At 39.0% G+C, this 26,674-nt stretch overlaps 1 protein-coding gene across 1 annotated transcript in view; it reads right to left on the bottom strand.

Moving 5' to 3' along the window:
• Window positions 1–6,317: 6,317 nt before the first annotated feature.
• Window positions 6,318–26,674, bottom strand: part of prkcab (protein kinase C, alpha, b) — a gene marked incomplete at both ends in the record, with an annotated part of 97,303 nt that continues 76,946 nt past the window's right edge. Inside the window, 13 exon segments of the mRNA XM_083931854.1 lie at window positions 6,318–6,482; window positions 8,824–8,964; window positions 10,705–10,812; window positions 11,810–11,890; window positions 12,902–13,040; window positions 13,674–13,736; window positions 14,880–14,971; window positions 15,465–15,638; window positions 15,775–15,915; window positions 18,749–18,778; window positions 20,522–20,615; window positions 21,869–22,003; window positions 22,202–22,358. Coding sequence (XP_083787980.1) covers window positions 6,318–6,482; window positions 8,824–8,964; window positions 10,705–10,812; window positions 11,810–11,890; window positions 12,902–13,040; window positions 13,674–13,736; window positions 14,880–14,971; window positions 15,465–15,638; window positions 15,775–15,915; window positions 18,749–18,778; window positions 20,522–20,615; window positions 21,869–22,003; window positions 22,202–22,358 — 1,520 coding nt within the window.

The raw sequence follows: 26,674 nt of genomic DNA, 5'->3' as shown, positions 1-26,674 counted from the left end.
AACTGGTCAACTGTCAACCTATTTAGTGAGCGGCGTTCAGCGCTTCAGATTACCATGATTATTAGGATTGTGCAGATTTATTATGTAGACAAAACCCCCCAAAAAGTGTGTTTGACGCAGTCACCTCAGTGGCGATTAAGGACTCTGTCATGGCGTGACAGACCTGTAGACGGAGAGGATGAGGAGGGAGAAGCTTCATCTCTCTTTCCTTTCCACATGATGTCTCAGAGTGCTTTCTCTGACAAAGCTGGAGAGATTTAGTCAAATCTACTCGGCATGATGAGCAGCCTATGAAATATCAGGTGGAGGAATCAACAACATCTTTGTTTGGTTGTTGTGCAGGTAGATAGAAATCAATCGCCGTCACAAAATGCTTTTTTCAGTTTGCCAACAGAACGGCCAACTTTTCACTTAGACTTGTAATATTTAGAATTTTTGACTTGCCCACTTCTTCTCCAGCATTAAAGTTTTATAGTCACACTACATTCAAATTCAGTCAGTGTCACTGATGACTCCAGCCTGCCAACAAAAGAATCACACAGTGTGGGTCAATAATAAACCTGTTTGAGCCTTCAGACTGAGAAAATTAAATGTGTTGCATGCCTACTGCTGTGAATACAAATGCTCAAGACTGGGTTTTGATGTTTTACAGCTGTGAATCAGAGCAGAATCCCTTGAAGGGGTTGGAAATTCAGAAAAGTATTCATAAGTCAGTATAAGAGTTAGAATTGGCCCAACTGATGACATAGAAAATCATCATCTAAGGTGACAGGATTATGATTTAAATCCCATACAAGACACATAAGTCTGATGTTTGGATGGTGATGGAAGCAGGAATCAGCTAGAGGACAAAGTACAGGGATAGCCAATTTGAATGGTTGTCTGAATGAATTAATTTAGACTAGAATTGAATGTGTGCACCAATCTTATGGACTATGTTCTTCCCATTTAGAGTAAAATAGACCATAAAACGGAAGTAGGCATTGGGGCATGGCTACCTTATGATTGATAGGATAGAGGATTAGTGATACTTATTCATGTTACTGTGTACTTTAATATAGCCATGGACTTGTTTTTGGTTGTTTTCAGTATGAAATCCTCAGGATTTTGACCCTTCCACTATTGTTACCCTGTTCAGCCATTTTGTTTATTGGTGGAAATGCCTTAAGAATTTTTCAGTCACCTCTAGCTACAAAAAACATTCAACCATCAAAATGTTCAGCTTTTTCAGCTCTTTTATGTTGATTTTCAACCCTTTTTCTGCCTTTCATACTTTTTCATATATTCAGCTTTTTAATATTTATTTTTATAATCTTTTACAGTTTTTAAATGATCGCTGTTTAAATATGATGCTGTTTTCAGACTTTTTTGAGTTTTCAATGGGTATTGGATGGAATGTTCAACCACAGAGTGAAGAGCAACAGAAAGAAAATCTTTCTTAAACAGCTATGATGTCCACAATTTTTACTCTTCCTACATCATTTTGACATTAAAATGTAGGAAGAGAGAATAGAGTAGCTTTTGGATCTATCGGACTCATATATTTGGCAGTGAGCCTCCAAGTGACAGAGAGGAAACCAACTGCCTTATTGACTCCTATAGTAATGGAACAGGAGTGGAGCAGATTCAGGGTCTTTGTAAAAACTTCTCTCATGCTCACAGGTTTTGGACTAACCACACAAATCTTACGCTAAATGTCCACCAGGGTGTCTCCACTCTCACTGCCAGAGATCTAAGAGATCAGCGTTATGGCCTCTGATTGGTTCTCACAGAGCTGGCTTCTCATTGGCTCTCCTAGAGCTGGCCTTTCGCCCAATTTAAGCTGTTTTAATATTCTTTTCAAATTTTCAGCTTTTTCATATTTTTGCACATTTTAAGATTTTTAAAGATTCTTTTCAAATATTCAGCTTTTTATATTTTTGCAAACATTAGGCCTTTCTCACTGTAGCTTCAGCATTAAAGCATTTCCACGCATTTTCCACTGGTTGCCTGAAAGGCATTTGATTGCACCAAGCTAACAAATTCAATGTTAGCTAGCTAGTACTAGATTTAGCTGGTCAACTCAAGTGAAACTGGCAATTTTCTATTGTGTGCACTTACTGAAGCAAACGGCACCAGGGACCAGAGCTCCCTGCTAACTCACTGGTAATAGTTTGCTGGATGACTCGTGTCAGCCATTTGAAAAATCAAAGTTTCTCTCTTTAGCGTTTAGCTTAGCACAGCAACAGATAAACATCTTTATAAAAAGCCTAAAGCTGCCTAGCGCATCACCCCAGCTCCACCCTGTTATCCAAATACTCTGATCAATCAGAGCAGACTGGGCATTTTATGGAGCGGGTCTGAAAGAGACAGGCGCTAAAACGAAGCATTTCAGACAGAGGGTGAATAAGGTATATCCAGACAGTCAGTATGAGAAAAAGAATGTGTTTTTGAACATTAAATCATGTAAACATGCTCTAGTACAAACCTAAAAGACGTAAAAAAGTATGAACCTGAAAAAAAGCACATGTCCCCTTTAATTTTCTTTATCTTTTTTATTAAATAGTGAGTGTAGAAAGTTGTCTGGACTAAACTCAGAGACACTGTTATCGCATCCTCGGATTCTATTCTAGGTCAACAGGAAGCTCCTCATCAGTTTTATTCATGCTAAATTAATTTGCTTTATTATTGTCCACAGTTGAGAAACGGCCAGATTGGAGAACTCTACATTAAAAGCACAATTATCCTGGGAATGTCCGCAAGTGTGCAGAGAGCTGTATTCAATCAAATGATTAATCAAGTCATTACCAATGTGTTAACAGTGTGATTTCCAAGTGAAAAGACAAACTGAGCTACTAAATGACTAAAAATATCGTGGTCACGACTATAGAGCCCTGTCACATGCAAATCCTACAGATCTATTTCACACCTTGAGTTATTACATTCAGGCGTATCTCTTCATATGTCCAAACTTCCACATTCCTTAAAATTAATGAAGGATTAAAGATAGAGGGATCCACACTGAAACATCAGTGGTACATTTGACCTTCTACAACCTTCTTACAAATGATTTGGCTGTAGAGCTATTTTCCTGAGGGGAACTTGTGTCATTGAACATATTGAGTATAGTTTTCATAATAACACGTCAATGTCAAACCTATATTAGACTTAGAATACACCCATGGTATTGTATTGTATCCGAATATCAGTTTGTGTATAATTCACAGAAAGGGAAAATAATCATAATGCATAAATGACAACGGAGACTTGATTAAAAGCCCAGATAAATCGATTGGTAAAACAAACATCACAGCTTACTAATCATTGAATATGGTAAACAAATCGGAATTTATGTCTAGTTAATCAGGAGGAAGAGTTGTTTTAAAAAAAAGTAAAGATATGCGTGCAAACACTTGTTCTTATCCTGGGTTCTTACCTGTGAGACCCGTGTCGGCGCTGTGGTCCCTGTTCTTGTAGCAAATATTGTGCTCAAAGTTGCGGGTTAAAAAAAAAAAGAACAAAAAGAAATGAAAATGCAGAGAAATACCTTCCGTTTCGACAGTGACTACTTGGAACAAAACAACGACGACGTGGTGGCAAATTCCTTCAGAAAAGTGTAAAGTGAAGCCGCAAGAAGCTTTAAGGGGCAAGACGATGCAGCAGTGAGTCAGTGCAGAAGCCTGGTGCTGCTCTGCTGTCTGAATGCAAATACAGAGAGAGAGAGAGAGAGAGAGAGAGAGAGAGAGAGAGAGAGAGAGAGAGAGAGAGAGAGAGAGAGAGAGAGAGAGAGCTTCAGGACCAAGGACAGCTCGGTAAGCTTAGACTGACACTGTTAGATACAGATATCTTTATTGAAGTGTATGTGTAATTTTAAGGTGCTAGTTTGGATTTAACTGTAAAGGTGTACATACTAAACAGTGTATATTATATATGTTATGGATATTCTAATGTGGGCTATATTCCTTGCTTTTGACAGTGTGACCATTAACCTCCTGATCACATGTTGAAATTCATGTTTGCATGTGTAAAATATATTTCACACACCAAACTGTTGAAACTACATGCGTCTGCGTAATAGGATTGTTTTTCACACATTCACAATGTCACATACTATGGCACATAGTATATTAATATTTATATATCTTTATACAATACTTAACACTTCCCCATCCCCAAATAAACCAGAGCAGGTTCATACTTTCCATACTTTATTTATACACAGTATTCATCATACCACTATGAACAGAGGAACAGGAAAATCAGGTTAACAAAAGCAGGGGCAGTGAAGGGAAACGCATACAAACATCCCTGTGGCTCTAACTGTAGTGGTACTGTACCCTGACTGGCCTGACGTGTGATTATCTCTGCCATGGGTCCAAAGTTTAGTTTTTTCCCCCTCCTCTCCTCGGATAAAGATTCTCAATGTGAGACATGTAAACATTCAAAAATCTCATTTTTGGTCCAGATGTGACAGCTGCGGTGTCAGTCTACATGTTAAGTAACTAATTCAGGGGTTAAAAGTGAACATGGCAGTTTTATGAAAATGTCACTGTTGAACATTGTGAAAGGAAATGACTGTAAATTAAAAAAATAAAAAAACACTCAAAATTGGCACCATTGAACAAAAAAGCCAACAGAAGCATTTTACACATACTTTGTCTTGTTTATAATTCAGCTTTTTAGCCAAATGTGGGGCTACATGACAGCGAGGAGTGGGAGGAGATGTTGAACAGAAAAGCGCACGATGCTCGTTGGTTTTGTCTCATTCTGTGAAATAAATTGGGGGGTGGGGGGGACTCCATGCTTCATGATCTCTGTATCATGCAGGGGTCTTTCTCATGCCTCACGCATGCACACAATATACGCAAGAAAGAAAAGACATAAGCCTCAGAGGGCTTACTTTTGAATTTCGTTGCAGAAGGAGTCGGGCCCGAGACGACCAAGGCAAGAGGGCTTTCAACCATTTCACGCACAGTAGGTGCTGCATATTCGCCATGACACTGAGTAGTAGAAAACAATGGATAAATAGTGGAAATACATATAACAAGGTTTGCTTATACCAAGGCTACCAAAGATTCAGCCAAACATCATATATATATATATATATATATATATATATATATATATATATATATATATATATATATATATGTATATATATATATATACATACTGTATATATAATTATATATACTCCTCTTAGGGGTAATCTAAACATAGAAATGTCCAAACTTTCTAAGGTAGTAAAAGCACATTCAGTTCATAGTATAAAATCTGCAAGGAACTTCTCTTTTTGAAACATCTCTTTGAAACCTATTTACAAAAAAGGGGGTTGACATATAATAGAGGGTTCTCTCTGGACGTAAAAGTTGAGTTAAGCGGAACATAAAACAGGAATAAAACCTTTTTTCCTAACAATTACAAACTTTTTTTTCAGAATAAGACTCTTCAAAACATACAACAATTATATATTAACATAGCTTATATCGTAATACTAAACTTTACAATGATACTAGACGTGTACTGCATCCTAGAGTCTACTGCTCATACAGAGTCAGAAAAATAAGCATGCAACAGAGATCTGCTTTGTGCATATGGAAATAGCATCTTTATACTTTATACACTGTCTCTTTGATCCACAGTTTTCTGACTCTATATACTGAACTCCACTGCGTTGAATAGGCCGAGACAGCTTGTAAGCTTAAGCATAGTGTGCTTCTGTTTTGTGTATGTTGAGTTAGATATACTGTAGCTCCACGTCCTACAAAACAACACATAGAAACGGCTCCTGTTTAGGGGTTTTAGTGTGTTGGGAATAAAAACATTACAAGGACTTTAAGAACTGCAAAATATATGTTTTTTTCCACATCTACTTTGGCACTCATGTAACGGTATACTACTTCTTTTTTTTATAAATATAAAGTACACGTGTAGCGGTTCAGAAGTAGATAAAGCCGGGACAGAGCAGAAAAATGTTCCGTTCTTGTCGTGCATTGCAGCTTGTTGCGTAGTAAGAAGGGAAAACATGTTGCATCTTTAATACCTAACAACAAAGTAACTGACTCATTAACATTCATACACTAGAAAAAAAGGCTGCAGGTTCGGATAAACACAGATACAGAATAAAGAACATGTTATATGAGATGCTTGGGGAAATTATGCAAAAATATCAGCGCACTTTGCTGCCCTCTCCTCATTCACACAGATATTGATAGCTAGACACAACACTGTTGAGGATGATTTAAGTCTGTTGACGGTGGGATCATATGTTGGAGTTCAGAAGGATCCTGTAGTCAGCGTCAGTCCATGCTTTCGTGTCCCCCCCCCCTGCTCTCTCCTCATACAACGCTGTGCAGGGATGGGTGGATGAACTGAGGGTTGATGTAGGAGAAGCCTGCGAACTCGCTCTGGTCGATGTTGGCGATGACCAGCTGGTCGGGTGGGGTTAGCACCGGCTGTGTACGTGTAAAAAACTTGTCAAAGTTTTCTGCCCCTTTGCCGCACTGAAAGAGATAATGAAAAATGTCAGATGTGGAAAGGATTGACAGAGGACACTTGTAAAAGATCACAAAAGGAAGACACTGAATACATGCCCTCATGAGTCTTTTAATAGAAAGCTTCCCAATGATCCCAGAGGGAAGGTGGCGCAGGAAAATGTCAAAGTCTAGTGTGTAGCCGGGCAGAAGTTGTAATTAGATTAGGAGCTAACCCTAAGCATCCACAGTAGAGGTCATCAGCATCAATGTGCAGCTCTGCTCTAGGCTGTCATGTGTCTCAGGCTGAATATATATATGTATATACAGTATATATGCATATCGAAGCGTGTCATTCATCAGCACAGTCACGACACTTTTACAAGAAAACCAAATCTGTGGTTTACAGTAGATTTCAGTTCCTGCTGTTTGCAACACATTTTCTCAGGAGACGTATCAGCATGTCAGCCATGTTCACCTGCTTTGTAATATCGCATATGCCATAAAGCCTCAGATGGAGCTTTTGTTTGCTAGTCCCTTCAGGCAAATTAATGACGCCGTGTATGAGCTCACAACTGTGATAGGCCACACAAAGCGCCCTGAATGCATGGACCCGCTTTTAGCAATGTTCTCCTTCCCCCTTCTGTGAGTTACATCCGCATTTATTATGGCCCTTGTGTGGAAGTAAAGAGAACTCTGCTCTTAGAGAGCTATTTTTAAACCTCGGTGGCAGCGCGTGGGAAGCTTTGGGCGCTGTGGGCAGCGTAGGGATGGAGCATGCGTGGGTCCACAAACTGAAAAATAGTGTTTTGCTGTGACAGGAGGATGTTCTGTGTTGGGTGTGCAGGTGTCAGTGACAGCGTGGCTGGTGACTGCAGCTGGGATCCATACTCAAGCTCTGCTGGGTGCATACAACCATGGATGGAAACAGACTTACAATACGCACCCATTCATTCACACACACTTGAAGACTCTATGAGGAGGTATTTCAATTCTTCAACATGCATTCAAGGGACAAAGTTTGCTTTTTCCAGGTGATTTGCTGTTTTTAGAGTCACAGGAATGACAAACTAAACAGGAGTGTCAGAGATATGAATGACACTAATGGATGTTTTATGGTCATTTTCTTATAGGTGTTTATTAGTTTTATGTGTCTGGAAATATCAACATGTTTTTCTCTGAACTTAAGCCTCTTGACTAAGGCGGAAATATTTTTAAAGTTGAAATAAAGATTGGTGTAAAGAATCGATTGAATAATATATACAATAAATAAAACCACAAAGATGTCGATGTATGAAATATATTTCATGAAAGTATTGCCATGCCATGAATGAACATAAATAACAACGAATGCTCTTTTAATCAGACACTCCCATTTTTCAATAATCTTCATAACCAGAGTGATTCGTCTTCTCATTTGTCAAACTGTCAACTTTGCTTAACTTGCTTGGCATGCTCATGTATCATGAAATAGATTTTGGTGTTTGCTCTAATCATTCCTGAAGGGATCCCTTTGTAGAGTGATTTTAAAGGTCTCAAATTGGAAAAAGGGAGATGTCTTTCTTTTAAAAAAAATATATAAAGCAGGCTGATGTGCTATATAAACACAAGTTAAAGTATCAAAACACAACGCACACAGCTCATATTCAGAAACTGTGGCTTTAAACGAGTCGTCGGGACTTCTGTATGATTGCGCGGTCACAACTATGCTATATATAGGTAGAAAGTGTTGTCACAGTCATTCCTCGGCTAAAATGAGAGTTCAGAGATGCCGGGAGCACAGATGCAAAAGACGTGGAAACGCTGGTGGGCTTTAAATTAAGCTAATTTGAGGATTTCTGGAGTTAGATATCCTGTATCAAGTGGGAACAGTATGTGCCAAAGTTTTTAGTACAAAATGTGTTCCACTTCAACTGCAGCTCAGACAGGAACAGAACAGAAACACTGTCTGGGGAATATCAAAAAGCAAATTTTGTACTAAAAAGAATGATCTTTGATAGAAACGTCCTGGCATCAGCTTCAATTGAACCTGAAAAGAAATTATTACACAGACACAGGTGGATTTTCATTCCCATCTCTTACGTTGAAATTGAGTCAAGAAGTCAAGAAGAAGTCAATTAGACCATTCAGTGTACGTGAAATTTAGGCACAGCAGTGTGTAATGTTTTGGGTAGATGACACAGTATATACTCTGACATGTTATACATTTGTCCACTGCCATATTTTTAAAGTAAATGTTGCAAATTAATTAGCAGGATGCTTTATGGCAATTCTAGATTTTTCCAGAAAATGTACAATATCACCATACTTAACTCAAAAAGCATAATAAAGGATGACTGACTCTCTCACACACACTCACGCCATCACTCACCACTTTGGGTTTAAATGGCGGCTGGATCTCTCTGTTTGCCAGGCGATCCCAGTCGATGCGTCTGAAGAAGGCCTGCTCTCTGATGTCCCTCTCCCCTTCTGAGCCACAGCCGAGACGCTTTGAAGGGTGCTTGGTCATCAGCTGGTGACAAACAGAAGAGGAGGGATTAGAAGTTGTGATGGAGACAAACACAGGGGGGAAAGGACAAATAATGAAGCAGAGAGCGAGTGTGTATCTCTGACGCTGGCTTATATACGGTATACGCAAGTTTTTATCCTTGCTATTTGCCAGCGTTATATTACACAATCATACAGACAGTATGCAGCGGCAAACAGACACTCATACTGTATTCCCTTATCCAGCTTTAAAATAGTGACAGGAAATTAGACTGCCTTTTCATAGCTCAATTTCTCATTCAGCTGCCAGTTTTAATTTTGACCATGAATCATTTTTTTGCAAATGAGATTAAGAAAACAATAACGACCATGATTATCTCTTTTATGACCAACTCTGAGATGATGAATGATATTTTTTCGTGGCGGCATGCAGTAACAGGGTGTAATATATTTAATGAGTATGTTATTAAAAAGACTCGATCAGACTGTGACTGAATCTTACTCTCTAAGAACTCATTTCCTTGTAAATAATCAACCATGATGCCGCTTCACTGTGATGATGTCAGAAAAGTGACACCCAGGTATGAAAGGAACAGGCGCCTGCTAATGAAAAAAAAAAAGCCATTTTCAACAATTTTTTGTGACTCAACTGTTGCGACTGTGTTAAAGGAATAAGGTGTAAAATAATTAACTTCAGTGAAAAAATGGGAACTGGGTATTTTATCTGTGCAGATTTTTACTTAGCAACTGCAAAAACGTATAGATTGCCTTATGGGTTGCCTTCTGATAACATAAATAGCTGAGAAACAACTACAGTATATCAATATATAGTCAGCTTCCTTTTAAATGCAAGAAACTGTCAAATTTCTGTTATTTTCCTTTTCACAACCTTCATGTTTTCCATCATTGGACACTTATGCCATTATAACCTTATAACAACGTTATTCACATGGTCACATGGGCAACTCAACAAAGGAAGACAGACTCTGCAAAAAAGGGTCTAAAAGAGATTGACAATAAAAACAATAAAACGTGTCAACAGTTTCAGAGGTGGAGAGGAAATGTGCCTTTGATGAACAACAAAAACAGCAACAACATAGTGTATTGTGCCCTTAATCTTGCATGTCAGAGTTTTTCAGAACAGTCCCATCTCTGTTATATTTCCAGGTTGGAGGTTCCTAAAAAAACCCAAAGGAAAATCAGGCATGCAGCGTTTTTCAGTTATGCCCCAAAGCTGTGGAACAAACTTCCTATAGATATCTGAAGGGCCAGCTCGCTAAATATTTTTAAAAGAAAGCTAAAAACTTATCTCTTCACTTTAGTCTTAAACTAGCTCTGCTCTATTTTACCCGTTTTAATCCCTATTTTCTTTTCCATCTTTCTTCTGCTAGTATTATCAAGTGGGTTTTATCCATGGGAAGATGCATTCTATGTATTCTATTCTATTTTATTTTATTTTTACCTTATTTTAGTTTTATCTTTCATCTTATTTTAAATGAATTTGGCACATATATTCCTGTTTGTATTTTCATTCTGTGTCTTTATTAAGTATAGCATATGGTGCATGTCATTTATTTGCTGTAAAGCACTTTGGGCTGCATTTCATGTATGAAAGGTGCTAATAAAGTTTATTATTATTAATGGAACTCAGACAAAAAGAAAGATGAGAAATGGTAACTGTGATTGGATGAAGTGTCAAGTCTAGAATGTAAACATCAGTGGTATGCTTTATAAAACACTGTGTGGTCCTTTAAACAGCACTTACTCCCTTGCAGATGGACACAGCTTCTTTAGACATGGACTTGGGGTAGGACACGTTGTGCTCCATGATGGACTGAAAGAGCTCGTCTTCATCTTCTCCATCAAACGGAGGCTGAAGGGAAAGACAAACACAGCGTCACAGCTGGAGGGTTGTTCTGTGAAACCTGGCGAGATACTGAGGTGACAAGAGGAGCGTGTGAAGGGGAGCTGCTCAAAGGTGTATGTTACATCGCTGTTGTGTACTCATAGATATTTATTTAGTGGTTTATATTAGATAAAGCATGATCTCTGTAGGTATTTTACACATGGCTGTTTGTGCCATTACAATCATCCCTCTTTTGAGAAATAGAAAAATAAAAAAGCAGCAGATCCTTTTGTAATTTTGTGTCAGTGTTTATGTGTTTGATTTATTTCCAGTAAGAACAAAATATTTTCTGCTTAACTGTTGCCTGGAAACTGGAAATTCCACCATGTACTCTTCTTGTAAATGCCTCACTATTTCACTGGTCTGGTTTCACCTTACATTTACATTTAGCAGATTCAGAAACAAACATCCATCAATATTACACTGGCTTTTTCTACAGCTAATACAAATATCACTTTTACAATACTTCATTTTTATCAAATAATCTGTTCATTGTATTTTCTTTCATTTCAAGTTACCATCTAATCTATACATTTTTGGAAAATAAGAACTAAAAACATTTTATTACTCTATCATCCAAGAGCTCCGACAAGTAATTATTTTCAATACTGATTAATGTCTCAATTATTAATCGATTTAACATTCAGTCAAAAATGTCAGAAGAGTGAAAAACTCCCATCAGAATTTCTCAGAGCTCCAGATGAAATCTTCAAATTGCTTGTTTTTTTCGGATAAAAGACTCCCAAACTCAAAAATATATTCAATTTACAGTGAAATAAAACAGATAAATGCAGAAAATCCTCATTTGAAGAACAGGGACTAGTGAATGTTGTGTTTTTGCTTGTTAAATGACTTCCACTTAATGAAATTGTTACACTATACACCACTAAATGTAAATTCCGAATTGAGGGATGATATAAAGAACCAACTGGTGCAGTAAAAAACAAAAAAACAAACATATTACCTGTCCTGCCAGCATCTCATACAGAAGAACTCCATAAGCCCACCAGTCCACTGATTTTGCATAAGGCTGATATGCTATAATCTGAAAGAGAAAATATAGTAAAATATAGTAATGCTACCCCATCAATGTTATCAGACACAAGTATGGTTATAAATAGGCTCATTTCTGCTGCCAAGTGTTACATACAACCCGAGAGAGTAAAGATATCAAGAGATACTGTGAATGTTAACATTTCTCTTATCTAAACTCGAACCAAATAAACCACCATTAAATACAGTCAGCTATTTTCAGCTGCTATAACAAAGGCGCTTTGTCTTAACATCCAATTTGCCATCTTAAACCTCCCTCCCACACAAAGTCTACACACACACACACACACACACACACACACACACACACACACACACACACACACACACACACACACACACACACACACACACACACACACACACACACACACACACACACACACACACACACACACACACACACACACACACACACACACACACACACACACACACACACACACACACACACACACACACACACACACACACACACACACACACACACACACACATTGAGTGGTGGAGCCGTGTTATTGAGGTCCTGCCCATATACATGCCTGACCAGTCGTGAGTCAATTTAAGCTCAATCTCAGTGTTTCACCATGTTTTGTAGCATCACATAGCTAATCAAAACCAAACTTATCAGAAAAATAAAGACTTGGACATCCCCGGGATAAAAAAACAACCTAAAATGATGGAAACATCAATATAATACAAAATTAATATAAAATGAATTTGATGTGTACTTTCATTTGTCCCATCCGTTTCATGGAGGGGGCGGGGTTTATGACGTATACTAGCAGCCAGCCATCAGGGGGGCGATCAAGATGTTTCGGCTTACACAGTGATATGTACTGTACGATTTACAACACTAAGAGAAATTGATTGACACACCTGCCGAGCGTTACTACGTCTGCTAAGCTATCTTATATGGGTTTGGTCGAGGGATTAAGCGTACAGTCTTTTATCTACAATTCATAGTGGACAAGACAGTTTGTGATTTTGCTGTCATTCTCACCTCCGGTGCGATGTAGTCCGGGGTGCCGCAGAAGGTGCGTGTGCTCATGCCTTCATACATGTTCTCCTTACACATGCCAAAGTCAGCAATTTTGATGTGGCCCTCGGAGTCAAGCATCACGTTGTCGAGCTTCAGATCCCTGCAGCAGAGACATGATGCGTGAGCATTTGTGTACATGCACTTTTCCGTCTGGACTTATGATCATTTGATTCTTGTTGTATGTTGTTGTCAGCTCTCAGAGAGTAGCACAGAAAAGTGTTGCTCTGCACCCCCGCCATCTCTCTGAGCAGTTTATCCGTCTGCAGCACACATCATACGCTTGAAAACAGACAAACATTTCTCGGCCTAAAATCATTTTTTTAATTCATTTTTTTTTCTCTTTCTTATAATTCAGTCTGTGTCTGTGCTTGTGTTTCATAACTCAATTGTTTATTTTCTTCCCCTCCTCATTCATCACTTCTGGAAGCTACATCTGTCACATAACAGTGTTAGCATGCTGAACACAAGGCTGGTGCGATATGAAGAATGGATGAAGTACGGAGGAGGGGCAGGGTGCCCTTAGTCTATGTCAAGCATTACTTTATGTCCTTTCTTTGCCTCAGGGTGATTAGTATGGGTTTAGTACTCGCCTCTTTCCTAAGGGTATTCAAGCTGTGCAGTTTAAACATGGCAAGGTTAAATATACACTGCCATTATTACTCTCTTGTTTTGCATTCACTCTGTCTCTGTGGTGTGTCATTACAAATAACTGGTTTCTCTCTGACTCACCCACCTGTAGATGATTCCCTTTCGGTGCAAGAAAAACAAACCAACAGCAATCTCTGCAGCATAAAACCTGCAAAATTAAAAAAAATGAGAAAATAAATACCATCTTCACAAAAGATATTTGTCAAGGAAGATATTCTACTGAATATAAGAATGCAATACACAACAAGAGTGCCTCGCCCTAAATATTTTAATACATGTTGGGGTAAGATGGTGGTCTAGAAGTGAAAGGGATACTTTGGATTTTGGAAGTTGGTTTGTATGAGGTACTTATCCAGAGTCAGTGTGTGTCCCTACAGTAGATGGCGGTTGGCACATCCTTATTTTTGAGAAGCAGGCAGGAGGACAATCAGGGAGAAGCAGTGAAACACATTTTAGCTAAGTTTACACTGGGGGAACGGAAGCTGTTATCTAGACTATAGTCAAAGCCACCAGACTCTATTGAAAAAAACAGTAATTATACCTCGCAGAACACATGAGTTGCTGGTCTACAGCTGTCTCGAGTTGATCAGTTAGTTTGTTTGTTAGTTTTGGAAATTCCTCACTCTTTAAAAACACCAAAGTCACACATTAACACAAACAAACTAACTTATCAAGGCAGTGGTAGACCAGCAGCTCCGGTGTTTTGCAAAATGATTAAGGTAAAATTATTGTTTTTATTAATGGAGTTTGGTGGGTTTGACGAGAGTTATATAATATCTTTAGTACCCCTAGTGTAAACTTAAACAGGACTATCTTTTGGCAAGGTAGACTGGTGGAAATAATCTAAATATAGTATACACTTATATTGATTTTTTCAGATGGATTAAATATGTTTAGCTGCTGCCCCCCGTCCACAGCAGTACATAGTCTCCTTCCCTGTCCTCCTGCTGCTTCTCCAAACTGGGGGCGTGCCAACCGCCCTCCACTGAAGGTAATACACTGACAATGAAGTACCTCATATAACCCCACTTCAATAAATCAGATCTATCCCTTTAATATACTGATCATGAACTGTAACGTTCCTTTGTTGCAGATATTCCCCATCTCACTACTACCATCTAATTAAAAGTATAAAATGTCCAAAAAAAGAACAGTTAATAAAATCATTTAGTGTAGTACTGCTTCGTTAGCTATAGCATTAACTCCAGGTGGATGTAAACCATTTAATCTGCCTGGTGAATATCTCTGTCATTGTTATAAAAATGGTGCCTGTGGATAAGAGTGTCCTTACACTGCCTGTGGCTCCTTGAATTTACCCATACGTTGGATATGATACATAAGGTCTCCCCCGTTGATGTACTCCATCACAAAGTACAGCCGATCCTAGAGGGAAAAAAGGATGTCATTGCCCAAAGAGCAGCTCTAAATGGATACTATACAAAGAAAAGTAGAGCGTGTGCACACTTAAACCAGCAGTGCTTTATACAGAATTATAACACATAAATAAGCTATAATGTATCTTATCACTTATCATCATCCTCCTGAGATAATAAAATGCCTGACCTGATCTATTCTTCCAGTATCGAGGCTGAGGTCAGCTCATACACCTGCATTCTAATTCAGGAAGCTTTGATCAGTAAATGTAGTTTTTTATGAAACTCCTTGAGTCATCATGTCTACGCACAGAGTCTAGGTCATACTGGAGATTTTGTATTCAATTCAGGGATTGAATAGAAAGCCGTTGAAAGAATGACGAGGCAGCACAATGGCACTTTTTAAATACGTAAGGAGATATTGTTTTTGTGCAGTTCTCCAGAAGTGCAGGAGGTATGCATTTAAAATAACCATTGAACCATTGGTTGAAGTTTTCACTCACCACAGTCTGGAAGCAGGAGTGGAGCTGCGTTAGGAAGGGCGGTTTGTCCCTCTGGGCTAAAACCCTCTTCTCCACCATCGTACATTCAACGTCATCATCCTGGATAACGACGTCTTTCTTCAGGATCTTGATGGCGTACAGCTCCTCTGTGGACTTCATCTCTGCCAGCATCACCTGTAGTTGATGAAGAAACCAAAGGTCACAATGAATCCTACAGATTTTTGTAACACCTGCAGGCATATTTTAGTTGCCATATTTAAAGCTGATGATGAATTAGTGTCTATATTGCGTCTGCGGTCTCGGCTCTCACCTTGCCAAAGCTGCCCTTCCCCAGCAGGGCCAGGAAGTTGAAGTCGCTCAGTCGGATCCGGTCCATGTTACCCGACGGCAGGCTGAACCGCCGGTGGTCTGATGGCGTGATCACTTTCTTACCGTGGCCCAGCTTCGCTTTCTGTGGTTTACAACAGTGAAAACGGCATTAGAGCAAAAAGTACATTCAATAATTAAATGAGATATTACCCAAATAGTTTGTTAGTTTAGCATTAACAAATAAAGCAGAGGACACAGAGAGCTTAGTCAGTCATCATGTTGGTGTCTAACAGCTGGTCTGGAGTCAGATATACACATCTGGCTTTCACAGAGAGCAGATCACAGACTGCCACATGAGGCAGGACTTTAATCCTCGACTGCTTCAGTTTTCGCAGCAGGAAGTGTGCTCTTCAGCTATTTATCACAGTTGTGTTGTCCTGCAGCTTTTCAGTAACATATATAACGATAAACATTAAAAACTGAAAACACATTAAAAAGCGATAATGTAATAACCACAAAAGCATTTTAAAATGCAATGAAATATCTCTCCAAATGGATTGAACATGAGAGAACCTGTCAATGACAAGTGCATTTATTAGAAATAATGTCAAATGTAGTTAAAGGGATGTATCATATTATTGTACCAAACTGATTACTGACGTTACTTGATCTGTTACATTTTCAATCCCATTCAAGATATGTACTGCATTTTGCATGCTGGCAATTACATAACATTCTAGGTGCCATGATGGATGCACTAACATCCCTCACCATCATCAAAAACTGGTAAGCTGCATATTCACAATTCCAAATCAAACCAAAGGGTCTCTATTCTTTCGCTGCTACACTTTCACCAGTGTTGCAAAGTGTTGCAAGGTTCCCTGTTGTTATAATGACTTGGCTTCAGAGAGCCTTTGAACAAAAAAAGGGCAATTAGGACCCTGCAAGCTCCCATCATGTTGTCTGTTTTTGTTAGAAAAACAGGCCACCGGTGGGGCACATAGAGGCTGTTGCCACGCCAACCATTTCTCCACTCTTAACTCAATCTATTCAAAACAACAATCGTCACATAGTTGAATGGCTTTACATGTATGCATGTGTCACCAGATTAGGTTAATTAAGAGCAGAATAAAACAAACATTAATAAGAGATGTTGGTTGTAGAGAAAATACTCTGGGGAACAGCAGTTTTCATTTGACTCAACAATAACAATAATTCTTTGCAGGTGTAATTGAGTCACAGAAGAAACAGCTGGAGACAAGACCAGCAGGAATTTGGGTGCCTTACAGCTTTAAATCCTTCTTTCTAAAGGCATGATTTTATGATAGTGTTATAAATCAGATGTACATATTTGTCACCAAAACCTTACAGTAATGGGTATGCAAATATCAAATCACAAATGTCACATAAAAGGCATTAATCAATCATTTGTTGTGGGATTTTGTCTTCATGTCTTCAAGAAAATGTTACTAAAAATTATTTATTTTTGGTCTTTATTTCTAGCTTTTCTCAGAAGAAATCTTGAAAATTATTGTTTTTGTTTTTTTAATTCTTCAGGCCTCTAAAAACCCTTCATAAGGTGAAATTACCTTTGTTTCTTCTGCTTATAATGCATGGCCACATGACTGCATTTGTAAAAAAAAAAGTTGGGTGACTACTGACATAAGCACTACTTGAGCACTGGATGCTCAAGTAGTGTATGCTGGAGCATACTGGATGAGGTCAACCGAAGACAAAACTAATGTGGTTTATATCTAACCAAGTTTTTAAGCATGGGTGTGTTGCATAGACTCTAGGTGTGCTGACACCCATTTATGTTTAATTTAGGAGTGGATATATTCGTGTGAATGCCAGCACTACACAGGAAAAGTTATATATATTAAGATATCACATTACATTGCTGTTGTTGCTTTAATATGTCATAAACTTTTAAATTTGTATCATGTGGTGAATTGATGAGCCCAATTTGTTTACGGCAGCTTTAAATAGTTATTCTATCGTCACCCCAAAACGAAAATTTACATGAACTGTACACATCTAAGATTTCATATCATAAACAAACAAACACAAAAAATACATCAACCTGTTTCAGGAGTTGGGATATTTATGTCAGAAGGCCACACAAAGTTGTATTCAAACACATACAATGCAGCCACACAACAGTCTCATATTGAATATAACACTGCCACCGCGTGGAGAGATTATGCATGCACACCAAGAACAGCAAGAACCTGCCTGTGTATGCATTCATTCATTCATACAGTCACAGTGCGGAAGTGTCCATCCATACCTCATGTCCTAACAGCCTTCTATAGTCCAGACCAAAGACGGACTAGTAGAGGGCAGACTAAACTGTCAGCCAATGAGGAGCGGGTGTGAGGCTCTCTTGGCCAGTGACAGTACACTGATAGTGGTAAAGATGGCGACACCAACAGAGTCCTGAGTGGTCCACAAATTTACTAACAACAATGCTATGTAGTGTTTGTGTGTAGCATAGAGTACATATGTTAAAGTTGTTATATGCAGAACTTTTATTCAAATTTTATATTCCTATTAATAGAGAAACCTTGTTTTCTTTCTGTGCTGGAGGAACACCAGCTGCTTTTTGTCTTCACTGTCAGGCCAAATGCAAATGCTGCAAAAGTCAGACTTTGCTGATGCTGACCTTTGCAGCAGCAGGTGCTGCAAAATCCTGTGTATGACTGAATTGTTCCTTTGCATTAAAATGACATGTAGTCCCTTTAATTTTATGTTTGTTATTAAGTATGGGACGGAAAGAGGGAGCACGTTATTTTAAATGTATGTGAAGAGTTAGAGCAAGCAAATTAGGTTGGTTCAACTAAATGCTGTTGAGAGCCTTTGTTAGTAAATCAGATTAATTTGTGGAAGCCCAGGAGAGATCCACAAACAATCCTATCACGGTAAGTAAAGTGAGCGTGATGCAGAAATAGAGACGAAGCAGGCAGGAGAGCTACCTTGAGATAGTGGATATTTAACTGGCAGGCCTAGAAGAAAGAAGAAACTCACTTATTAGTGCGGACAAAGGTTTATTGTAAGCATGTGCTGGGAAGTGACAGAACATAAATGTGGACTTAAAAATAATAATAAAAATAATGTATCTATGAACGATGAAATTACAAAAGGCATGACAACAGAGTAAACCCTTTTTTTGCCACATCTGGTTGCATCACTGCATCTTGCCCCAGTTCCCACGGCAACCGAACAGTAGTGTGAAGACGCTATAGCCTCGGAGGGAAGTCAAGGTCAGCGTTGCACATTATGGAGAGAAACGAAAATCAAAAACAAGACTCAGTGTCTTGAGGGCTGCTGTAAGAAGATGACATTTACACTTAGTATTAAAACACCTGCATGAGCTGGGCTTTAATAAAACTGCCCTCACTCAGTTGAATCCCATACTATTTTTGCACTTGTTTACATTAATATATCAGCCACCCCCTACCTGCACGTTAGTAATATGGACATCAAGATGTTATGGCTTTTATTCAAAGCATAGAGGTTTAGATGTGTTACTGTAACAGAAACCTCTCTGCAGTAAACAGACCGCCCAAGAGAGAGGGAGAGTTAGCTGCACTGACTATTTCCCTTGATGTAGTTAAAGGACGATGTCAGTGTTTTTACATGATTTTTCTGTACTCATCTACAGCCAACCACTTTTTCAAAGCTAACAATAGTGTTTTTCAATGTGTTTCTCTTTCAGGCAGTTATTCATTTTCATTGGAAAAAAATGTTTCACAATAAACACTGTATTTACTTTTTGATTATAAAGCAGGTCGAGGTGCAAATATTGTGAAAGTATCAAAACGCTCGATCCACAGAGAATTGCCCACAGCCTGTATTCAGAAACTGTGTCTTTAAACAAGCCGCCAGGACTTCTGTACAGTTGTGATGTCACAACCATACTATATATATATATATTACAGTCATTCCCCGGCTGCAGTGATGGTGCATGGACGCCAGTGCGCAGATGCAGCAGCGTCGTCCAATAAGAGCAGACTGGGCTTTTTTTGGGAAGGGGTCTTAAAGAGACAGGCTTTCAAACAGAGGGTGAATACAGGTATATTCAGACAGAGAGTATGAGGAAAATAATGTGTTTTTTTTAACATTTAAAGCCTGTAAAAATCCAAAATACAAGTATGAACCTGAAAATTAGAATAATATACAACCTCTGATCTAGAACAGCGGATGAGGTTTCCCGTTGTTAGTCTGGTATTGTGGAAATGTGGGCTGAATTAGACAACAAAACTGCTTTTTACATCCTTTGTTGTGTTGTTTGTGTCTTGATGTAGAAACAAGTGCTCCGCTGGAAATGGCTTTACATTTTCAACACGATATCCTCTTCTGTATTACTCCTCAAACTAAGTCATGTCGCACTGCAAACAGATAAGTCTGCCCTTACCTCTTTCCACTGAGTGAGTATTATGAATTACAATCTCTAGCTGCACCTGCACTTCTTACATAAGGCTCTCAGGAACGTGCTTTCTTTGTTGTCTATAAGCTTGTTCTGTATATGCATATGGGGATTTTCCTTTAATATCAAGAGCAGTCACTTTATTAATGCAAGAAGAAAGTGATCGCTTTCTCTGACAAGTGGAAAACGCACAAGCAGGGAACAGGAAGAGGTACCATGGTGACAGGAGAGAAGAAGTAAGTGAGTACAACATGTGCATGTGTGACCAAGAAAACCTACTAATGGTTTGATTGAATGTTATGAAATCAGTCTACCTCACCTCAAACTTCTGTCGGAGCTCCAGGTTGACGTCATCGATCTCGGGGATGGGGACATTGTAATACTCTCCCTCCTCCTGGTTCAGCAACTTGTACCTGAAGGAGCAAAGTCAATTTATATTTCATATTCTTTCCCTTGAGTCCATAGTCTATGCAACCACACAGAGATAAAACTTCTCTGCACCACTTCAATCATCTGTAGCTAATTCCCCTCCTTTGATTGTTTGCAGGTCTGCTCTCTGTCAGCTAACTAAACTAAACTTCATCTCTAATGTACACATCCTCTGGCCACTCAGCAGACACACACACACACACACACACACACACACACACACACACACACACACACACACACACACACACACACACACACACACACACACACACACACACACACACACACACACACACACACACACACACACACACACACACACACACACACACACACACACACACACACACACACACACACACACACAGGCATTAGTAGTAGTAGTGTGAGCAAAGCAGCAGTCGATCAGGCTCGGTTTAGGCTAGGTAGCGGCAGGTATGCCAACATGGCCATGGAGCGTGAGTGTGTGTTTATCAGATTGAGAAAAAGCAGGCGGACAAAGACAGAAAGGCAAGGAAATGACGCGGGCAGGTGCTGTTTGTCAGTGAAGTGAGTCAGCAGTGTTTACGTCTGTTTTACGCACAATGTGCTGCTGAAACCACATTCAATTACTGTTATGTCATTTCTGACTGTAAAAGCTTCTTTTATGTATATATATATATATATATATATATATATATCAAGTTTAAAGTTACAGTTCTGGGTGGTCTTTCTATTCCCATTCCTGCTCTTTTTATGATCTAGAACAAAGTCTTGGTCCTTGAAGACCCCTTCTTGGAATGAATGCTCTGAGTCTAGTTTCGACAATGCAACTCACGGTACATATACTTTATTATTCATTATACTTGTTATTAAACTTTGGTATTTTTTACACAGTGGAACATGTTTGTTCTTCAGTGTCTTTCATTATCTTGACATTGGAAGGGTCTTCCTTAAAAAAGAGATCTCAATCTCAGTACCTGATTAAATAAAGGTTATATTAGCAATCAGAGCAACTCACTTTATAAATGACCAGAATATTAAAGGAAAATTCTGCTTTTTTATATCTCTTTCTTATATCTATTTTACATGCCAAGTATGATGTACTATGCTGTATAAATGCAGCATGTAATGCCTTTCTTATGTCTTGGCTAGCTGGATAGAAAAACTTCCTCACACCAGTGGATGTTTAGGAGAATGTGGAACTTTAAACGTTCACCCTCTAAAGTGAAAGGGACTAAAGAAGACAACTGACCATCCACAGTTAGGAGCTTTGATGAGCTCAGATACTCCAAACGACATGGAGCCCATGAAGTCGTTCCGAGTGGTTCGGTCCCAGTCCCACACCTCAATGGACAGACGGCGGTCCTTATCTGATGCTTTCAGCTTACTGAATAAAAACATACAGACACACAGGGGGGAAGTAACGCATGTGACTACAGAATAAAATGCTGTCCCTAAACAACTCCTTTAGGTCTGCTTTCATTTTGTAACGTTTTATTCCATTTTTTTGACACTGTAAAATGACCATTCTAGTCATAAATAAACACATACACAACAGAAGACAGACAGAGACTTGTTGACTCACAAGGTGAAGGACTCGTTCCAGCAGGGGTTGAGAGAGGAACGGATGGTCCTGGTCTTCTGTTTGGTCTCGTTCTTTGGGTCAGGGATGAGCTTGAGTTTAACATAAGGGTCTGATAAACCATTTGGATCCATAGGAATCAAGTTCCTGGCTTCACCCACTAGAAGACGAAAGGGAGATAGAGAGAGAAAATGGAACCATATGTGTGTGAACACACGCACGCACGCACGCACGCACGCACGCACGCACCGTGCACAGATGGAGCACTGAGTCACTGCAAGTCACCCTTAGGCCGGAGAGCAAACACAAAAGATATGAGCTTCGGTCCAAGCAAAGTTGTCTCTCTGTACTATATATGGGAGCATACAGTATACACTCATATGAGAGCAATATATTGCCAAATTTGAACGTCATGTTTTCTGATACAGACGGATCACAGTTTGTGGGTTGGTAGGCACTCCAGATACTCAAATGTATGTTCACAAACTTTTTCATGATATGTCCCCTTTAAATGAAAAAAAAAGGGTTTGTAGGAAAACTATGTTCATGTTTCTTATATTTCTAAGTATGGCAATGAAAGAAGTAGTAAATATATCGGCCGGCCGATATTATCACAGACATATTGGCTTATATGTGGTCTGATATGCTCAGATATGAAAATGTATTTTTACAGAACGTATAATGCTCAAAATGATGCTCAGGGTGATTTAGAAATGGTTTCATCATGTAGTTTGTCCAGCATGGATCCAAAACATGGATTACAACACTGGTGGGTGTTAGGGCACAGACAAATGTAAAATTGACAAAAATAACAAAATACTACTCGCACTAAGCCCTTCTCACAAATTCTGATGTAAAAGTAAATGTAGGTGATAATTTAACTACCCTCTTCTCCCTTGTAGCGTACTCTCTCTCACATGTTCAGGCAATAGGTGAGCACTTAACGTGAAGGAGGCATGGCGTTTTCCTGTGAGATAACTGACAAATGGAGAAAAAAGGAGGAGTGTTGTTACATAGCAACAGGAGTAAGGGACGGGGTAGCGCAAGCATGCCACTTTCACCATGGCGACAACATCTACTGTAAGTGGCCAATGGGCCGACTCCACCACTGCCCCACTTAGCAACAGCATGTGAACACACAACAAAACTAAAGGAGCAGCTAAAGGAGTCATATATAGCATTAATTAAGCAATAACTGAAGAGAAAAGGAAGGAAGAGAATAACAGGTTTCATAACAAAGAAAATCAATCTTTTGTTTCTGACAGTAAACGCACACATGACAGACGGTGAGCAGAAACAGGATCATACTAAATCCTCTACAACTGCATTTATCAGATGCAATCTCCCCACTATGCATATTTAAATGCAATCTGTGAACAAGGAGAAAAAAAAGAATCTGTAATATGAACGTTTCAAGTCAGTGTGAACTTTCACACAAGGACACACTCGCTGAGATTCATTATTAAAACAGCGGTAATGTATTTTCCCTCCAAAGCATGTAAATATTCCAGGGCTGAATACAAAGCAGACGTTAGAAAGGACATGTCATTTAGAGTCATGTTGCTGACCTGTTTGAAGGGGTGTGAATAAGACTGGCATGACACGGTTATAACCATTATGTGACACCTGTTATAAATACAAAGGAGTCTTTATGAAAGTGTGTTGACATTGTTTGAGATGACTTTGTTACGACGTGTCGAATGCTGCTGGGAATTATTCATAACACTGTTACAAAAGCAATTGAAAGTGTAATAAAACTTTATGACAAGTCCAAATTACCACCATCATTTTGGCAGAGACATGAAGGGAAATATTTGTATAATGCTTTAAATTTAATTAAAATGCTAAAAAAAAACGTGTGGGGAAATTATATGAAGCAAATATCATCAGAAGGACAATAAAGTGGGAATATTGTAATATTTCTTTTCAATTTCACATTTTTTTCATGCACTTCCAATGTCATACAGCAGAGGGCACTGTAGGTCTGTCACTCTGAGTTGCTTTTTTTGACAGAAGAAGCCAGAGACAGAAGCTTTTACCTTGTTCATAAATGTGTTGCTTGGCTCCTTATCCAATACTTAATCTCAGCTACAGACCCCCCTACACACACACATACACACACACGCACGCACGCACGCACGCACGCACGCACGCACGCACGCACGCACGCACACACACACACACACACACACACACACACACACACACACACACACACACACACACACACACACACACACACACACACACACACACACACTCACTCACACACTCACACACACACACACACACACACACACACACACACACACACACACACACACACACATAGACTGAAGTATGAGGAACAGAAGGAAAATCTCAACATCCCACGTTCTCATCTAAATCCTCCCCTCCGCTGGCTGTGGCAGCGTTTAAGGCATCAGTCACTTCCATGGCAACGCAAAACAACGCCAATGCAACATCAACACGCCTATAAACACATTAATGAGGCAAACACACACATGCAGATAAACAAATTCATGGAAGAAGAGGTAATGGATAGGAAAGTGTGTGTGCAAGTGACATACATATTGAATGTATTTGTGCACATGTGCAGTCACTCTCACACACACACACACACACACACACACACACACACACACACACACACAGACACAGACACACACACACACACACACACACACACACACACACACACACACACACACACACACACACACACACACACACACACACACACACACACACACACACACACACACACACACACACACACACACACACACACACACACACACACACACACACACACACACCATCCTTGTGTGATCAAGGACCATCTCTGCTGTCTGTTGTTGCTTAGATACAACAAGAGCTGCTTTTCTTCTATACCCTCCCCTCTCCTTGCTCCTTATGAGGTAGTTATCAATACAATTAGAGTGTGTGTGTGTGTGTGTTTAGTCTTTATCACTTGTCTGGAGTAGACACATGATGGACAAAAAAAAGCAGACTTATATTATGTTTCTGTTAACTCGATCACAGTCTTCATAATCCATCATCCCTGAAACAAGGCTGCCGTTTAGATCACACAGACATGTATCCACTCTGCTGCTGCCGCGCAACCATCATGCACCGGGCCACACAGGAGTGAAATGTTCTGCCTTTTTATAAAAAAATAACAAACTAACTTTTAGAGTGTGGATACTTTGTTGTTCATAGATGATGAATTACAAAGTTAAAGATCTTTCTTCTGTATTTCGTCTTATATCTCAAATAATAATCCAGAGTGCTGAGTGTTATTTCTCTGCACTTAAAACTACCAGAAAAAGTAGATGGCAAGTCTTAGCTGAGCTATAGTCCGCACAAACACAGGTAATCATTCCCTATATCTTTATAATATTCTTTGGAAATACACAAAGAAAATAAAACACACCTACACGCAAACAGTATATGCTGTATCTGAACCGAATGTTTGCTCGATTACTAATGAATTTACCTCAGCGGCTGCAGTTGGCCGGCAGCATAATCTCCCCAAAAAAGGCTTTGAAATTCAAATGTGTTGTTGCATAACAATGCCATGTGCAACCAATGAATGGCTGATAATCTGAAAGGGGAAAGCTGCATGGCCAAACAGCAGCTGCATGGATCCCCACAGCGCTCTGTCAGAGATCTGAATGCAGGCGTCACACACACACCCACACACCCACACACCCACACGCCCACATACACACACACACACACACACACACACACACACACACACACTAACAGGGAGAAATTGATTTCTATTTCTTGTTGTGGTTGTTTTAAGGAGTGGTGTAATCATCAAGTTCAAGAAAGGCTGGGCTCTAAAAGGAAACCGTGCTCACTAATACTGAGACACAAGTGGGGCTTTGGTTTTTGTAAATCTCTAAAACATAAATTGTTCTTCTGTCCAGCACCTAGTATAGTGCTTGCTCTCTGAAAACAAAATGTATAAAGCACTTGCAGTGCTCTTTCTTTTAGTGATAAAGGGTTTATTGAAAGGCCTGAAGGATAATGAGATCTGCTAGTCGACCACCAAATGCAGAAATATGAAGATTCCAACAAAATATATTTGTTTAGCTGAGCTGTATCTGTATAACCCATTTAACTCCTAAAAACAATATGAACATGTAACTTTTTTAAATAAAACAATTTAATGACGTTTTAAGCAGAGACTATGATATTTTTAAAGTTTTTATAGTATGTATTTGTCAACAATTGACTGTTCCCTACCCAAGCAGTGAATGTAAACAATACATAACTACTTCATTAACATTATCAAAAATGTAAATAGTAGATATAAATATAATAGATCACATTTCAACTGCATCATATTTGTGTATTATCATTTTTTTAATATTGCTGATGTACAGTATATATATATATATATATATATATATATATATATATGCTTGTAACATGAATATTTAATTGAATATCACTAACGCA

This window comes from Echiichthys vipera (genome assembly GCF_963691815.1).
Source record: "Echiichthys vipera genome assembly, chromosome: 17".
Classification (NCBI taxonomy): Eukaryota; Metazoa; Chordata; class Actinopteri; order Perciformes; family Trachinidae; genus Echiichthys; species Echiichthys vipera.
Note: the sequence above shows the minus strand (reverse complement) of the source record. Positions and strands in the feature narration are given on the sequence as shown.